At 38.6% G+C, this 4,783-nt stretch overlaps 1 protein-coding gene across 1 annotated transcript; it reads right to left on the bottom strand.

Annotated features, from left to right (window-relative positions):
• Positions 1 to 666: 666 nt before the first annotated feature.
• On the bottom strand, positions 667 to 3,767 carry LOC102002813 (melanoma antigen preferentially expressed in tumors-like). Its single transcript, XM_005368520.1, has 3 exons — positions 3,475 to 3,767; positions 1,946 to 2,536; positions 667 to 1,180 (listed from the first exon to the last, which is right to left on the bottom strand). Exons 1-3 carry the CDS (start codon positions 3,762 to 3,764, stop codon positions 667 to 669), a joined length of 1,395 nt encoding a protein of 464 aa, XP_005368577.1. The 5' UTR covers positions 3,765 to 3,767.
• Positions 3,768 to 4,783: the final 1,016 nt, after the last annotated feature.

The raw sequence follows: 4,783 nt of genomic DNA, 5'->3' as shown, positions 1-4,783 counted from the left end.
TACTCTGTCAATCATGTTTTAAATAAATGCTGATTGGTCAGGCAGGAAGTATAGGTGGGTCAACCAGACAAAAAGTAGAGGTGTGTCGATGAAAACAGGAGACTTCTGGGAAGGAGAAAGCCCATTCCCCCCAGTCCTTCCCAGATCACCGAAGAAGCAGGATGGGATCTACCTAGCTGAAAAAGGTACTGCACCATGTGGCTAACATAGATAAGAATAATGGGTTAATATAAGCTACAAGAGCTAATAAGAAGCCTGAGCTAATGGACGAATCAGTTTATAAGTAATGCAGACTCTGTGTGATTTCTTTGGGGCTGAACGGCTGTGGGAACCAGGCAGGACAGAAATCCTGACAAGCAGGTCCACATGTTACAAGTAGGTAAGATGAAGCATTATCAAAAACAGTCAAGAGTCACACAGATTCTCTACAAGCCTTCCATCCTCTTGCAAGGTATTTGCTATAGCTATCAGTCACATTCCTATAATTTTACCTGTACTTTGCTACAACATAAGAACCTTATATATTTACTCTACCAGATCAAGAAAAAAACATTTAATACAAAAAGAGAATGTATCAAGGTGAAACTTTTAGAATAGTAACTTATTTTTAAAACATTTTATAATTAAAGGATATGTATCCAGGAGAAGCTGTGTTGGATCATAAATTTATCTAGGGTAAGTAAACCAAATCATGTTGCTCCGCCCTGCTTCACGTAGCATTCGTTTCAATCGTGCCTGCACATTAGCCGTTTTCTGCTGATCTAAACTCTCTTGGATGGGCCATCTCCCATAGCAATGCACAGGGATAGGATATATCAGGTATTTAAGCTCCATCAAGGATGTTAAGTGCTCAAGGAGTCTCATGAGCATGGGCATACTAACAGGATTTGCGGAGAGGTTCAGCTCTTGGAGTTGGGAACAGTGACTTAGTGCTGGGATGACACCAGCCACCATAGAATCTGTTAAAACACACTGAGTAACTGCCAGATGCTGCAAGGTGCCAGAGATTCTATGCAAGAGGTTATAAAAGGGCTCACAATCTTCCCAGTACATCGGATTACTGCTGATATTCAGCAGCTTTAAGTGGTTGGCTTGAGGGCACTCAGCTAGAAACTTGAAATCGTTGTAAGAAAGTTCACAGAATGTTAGATGTAAGAAATCCAAACTGGTTGGGAGGACTCTGCAGGGAGAAAAGAGAAAAGTGTTTCTGTAAAATGAGGACTAGAAGAGGGGAATTATATCTCTGAATCTAGAACAAACTGTTTTGCACATCATCAGCAAATGATGTGAGCTTTCACACACTTAATGTACTTGTGGATCTATGAGAGATACATTATCACCCTGGAAAATACTATTTTAACCTTGACAATATTTACAATTTATTCTTATTAAGTTGAGCGAAAAACTTAGTGAAAATTCTATCAACTTAGGAAATACAACATAATCAAACGGGGAGCTAGTTCACATGCTCAGAAGAGAAAGGACAGAAGGAGCAACCAACTGGAAGCTCCCTTTGGCCAGTCTATAAATGACAGCCTCTCCAGTCATGGCCTGAACCTTGGAGATTTTACTCGTGATGTGACAATACCATCTATGGGTGTATGAATCTGTGCATCTGTGCCAGAACTTAATGTCTTTCAATTCTCCCTCTTTATCTCTTGATGGCCAGAGGAGAGCTATATTTTTCGTTTGACCTTCATGTTTCTGGAATGAGCACAGTGCCTATACATGCTCACCTGACTACAATTTTGTAACCCCATTTTTCCATTTTTCTTTTCAATTATGGAAAGAAACTATTCCATGTCTGTTTTTAAACTCCCAGAATTGCCCGTGCTGAGGAAGCAGGAGAAAAGTTTATGGGAATTTTAAGTATATCTAAGAATTATTTCTCTCATCTTAAAAACTGGCTACTACTGTAAAGACAGTATGTACCCCATGCCCTTACCGCAGGGCAGTTTCCAGATGATCGGTGAGGACGAAAGAATGCAAATTGAGTTCATTGAGATGGTCCATACACCTAAGGTGTGAGACAAAATTCCGGAAAACTTTCCCATTCAAAGATCTACAAGTGATTCTAGACAGGCAAAATCTTCTCAGCTGTCCCACCCGAGTCAGAAGGTTGTTGACATCAATAAGAGAACCCTGAAATACTGACAGGTTGATTAGACATTTAAGATCTAAATAGTTAAGGATGTTTTTCCTATCACCCAATTTATCGATTTCCAAATTTCGGCAGCATAGATGCAAAGACCCTGAACTGTCTTCCACTTTTTTCAGAAGCAGAGCCAAAAATTCATGTTGCCATAGGGTGATACCACTAACAAGGGAGATGTTCACTATTAATTCCATGGGAAGATTAGAAGGTTGAACCTCAGGTTCTGAACTTGCAATACTCTGCTGCGACTGTGTCTTCAAGATTGAGTGCTCTGAGTGAGCACAGGAGAACAAGCATGCTGGTGACTTAGTACGGATCTCCGGGCAAACAATCTTGCAGCCAGAATACTCCCTTAAATCTAAGATCCTCAGTTTGGGGCTCCTGTAAGAAAAAAAGAATACAGAATACTATGAAGTATAAACATTAATATAACCCATCATGATCAATGAAAACACGTAGTGACAATATCATCTTCTTTTTGTTTTTGTCATTTCATACACCAGCGACCAGCAAGATTTTGTTATGCAAATACTATATCCTGTACTGTTTTTTGTAATCAGTGACTTTTCATAATGTCTTGCTGTGCCCGTTTTCATGAAACATCTCCATTATGGATATCAATCAACAGTAGCCTCTCTCACCTCTATTACCATATTAAGACCCTCTGTAAGACATCAGAGTTTTTAAGAAAACCTCAACAGATGTACCAACCCCTTACATTGATTTTCACAATTCACTATTAACTAACTCCGGGAGATTATCTGGTTCACTACTGCAAAAGGCTCCAAGATAAGGTTTTGCTATCTTATTATATATGTATTATACTCATTCCTATTGAAAAGCGGAGTTCTTGGCAGTAATAACTGAAGACCATCAGTCATGACTTTCAGTTCAATGTTTCTTATATGTTTAATTTTCTAATGTGGAGACAAAACAGGGTTGAGCCTTAACTATTGCTGTCAGTGTCTTCGTATGCTCATTCAATAAGGAGACAGTGTTGAACAAGACAACAACATTTATCACTAAACAGCACACATTATTATTTTTTCTTTAATGTTCCACCATCTTCAGCAATCTTAACACTCGTGTTTTTCTTCTATGTAATAAACAAACCATAATGCAAATATGACAACAGTGCCCTCAGTGAAATATGTCCCATATTCAATATTTTAAGAAACTTGTTTTCAAAGTGACCTCAGGTATTGGACTATGAGTCCCACATTTTTTTATCACTATTTGCATGTACTACCTTTGGAAGTGTGGCAGGCTGTGGTGTTACCTCCTGTGTCTTTGCATGTCTCTATAATACACAGTCTTACCTAGATCCCGAGTTCTGACCAGGCAGGAATGGAAGACATTCCAGCATGGCTGTCAGGAGTTCACGATGGTGTTCTCGTATAGTAAATGTGCCGATATGGAGACAAGTATAGGGCCAAACTTTCACCATTGCCTTCACTATATTCTTATGCACACCCTTGAAGGAGGCACAGAATAGTGGAGCAAATAGCTCCCTTGGGATCTTCTCAACAGCATGAATGGCTGCAGTTTCATTACTCAGGAGTTGATGTATAGCAAGATCCAGGAGTGTGTTTGGTTTCTTGTTGTCCATCTTAATGAACCTGCATAAGGGTGAGAAAAAATTTAGAAAACTTGACAGATATCCACAGAGTCTTTGCTACAATTGTTGGCAATATGGGTAACTATTTGCAGAATAAATATCAAAACAGCCACTTCTATTTGTAGGCAAAGGAAATTGGTTTATGTCTCTATTAAAATCTATTTGTATATGAATAAACACATAACCAACTTCTCTACATATTTATGCATATGTAAATAAGTATATGTGACAAAATATCAATAGAAATGAGCACTAATTTAATAGAAAACTATTTTGGTCACCTAGCTATTGGACTCCTGATATTTGATCTCAATAGTATATAAACCATCACAAAATCAAGGATAAATTTATATAAAATTGATAGCATCATTACTATCTTGGAAATAGAATACACTAAGAAATCAAATTAACTGTAATTAAAAAAAAGGAATGACATTATAGCCCCTGACTATATTGATATTTTGTCTATGATCTACCAAATAAATCTTACCTGAAGATTAGAGAGAAATCACGCACTAGAGAGCTTTTAACTCAGTGAAATATTCAGACTGAAAATAGAGTGAGTTCCTGTCTCATCCTGGCTCATATTTCTCTCTAGCCTTGGTATTAGAGGCGTGCGTTGCCGCTGCCTGGCCTATATGGCTAACTAGTGTGGGCACTGGGATTAAAGGTGTGTGCAACCACTGCCTGGCCTGTATGGTTGATTAGTGTGGCTAGCTATGAACTCTGATCTTCGGGTAAGCTTTGTTAGATTATCAACAAAATATCATTATACATATATATTTTTGGTCACCTTTGTGGCATGTGCAGACATACCAAAATTGCAAAAGATAATGCATCAAATAAAATGGTTAGGGTCTTCAAACTGATCTGAGCCTATAGTAAGAAATACAAGTTCCATGTAAGGATAAGTCCCGCCCCTTAGGGGGCGTGTTCGCCTCGGGCTAATGTTTGCATATAAATTTGGCTAGCATGCTCCCAGGGGCTGCTTCTGCTTTCCTGGTCTCCGC

This window comes from Microtus ochrogaster, unplaced genomic scaffold (genome assembly GCF_000317375.1).
Source record: "Microtus ochrogaster isolate Prairie Vole_2 unplaced genomic scaffold, MicOch1.0 UNK34, whole genome shotgun sequence".
In the NCBI taxonomy this organism is placed as follows: Eukaryota; Metazoa; Chordata; class Mammalia; order Rodentia; family Cricetidae; genus Microtus; species Microtus ochrogaster.
Note: the sequence above shows the minus strand (reverse complement) of the source record. Positions and strands in the feature narration are given on the sequence as shown.

Coding starts and splice junctions, on each gene's coding strand:
- LOC102002813 (XM_005368520.1), bottom strand. CDS start 3,764: ATGGACAACAAGAAACCAAACACACTCCTGGATCTTGCTATACATCAA. Junction 2,537..3,474: donor GGTCAGAACTCGGGATCTAG/GTAAGACTGTGT, acceptor TTTTTCTTACAG/GAGCCCCAAACTGAGGATCT. Junction 1,181..1,945: donor CATCTGGAAACTGCCCTGCG/GTAAGGGCATGG, acceptor TTCTCCCTGCAG/AGTCCTCCCAACCAGTTTGG.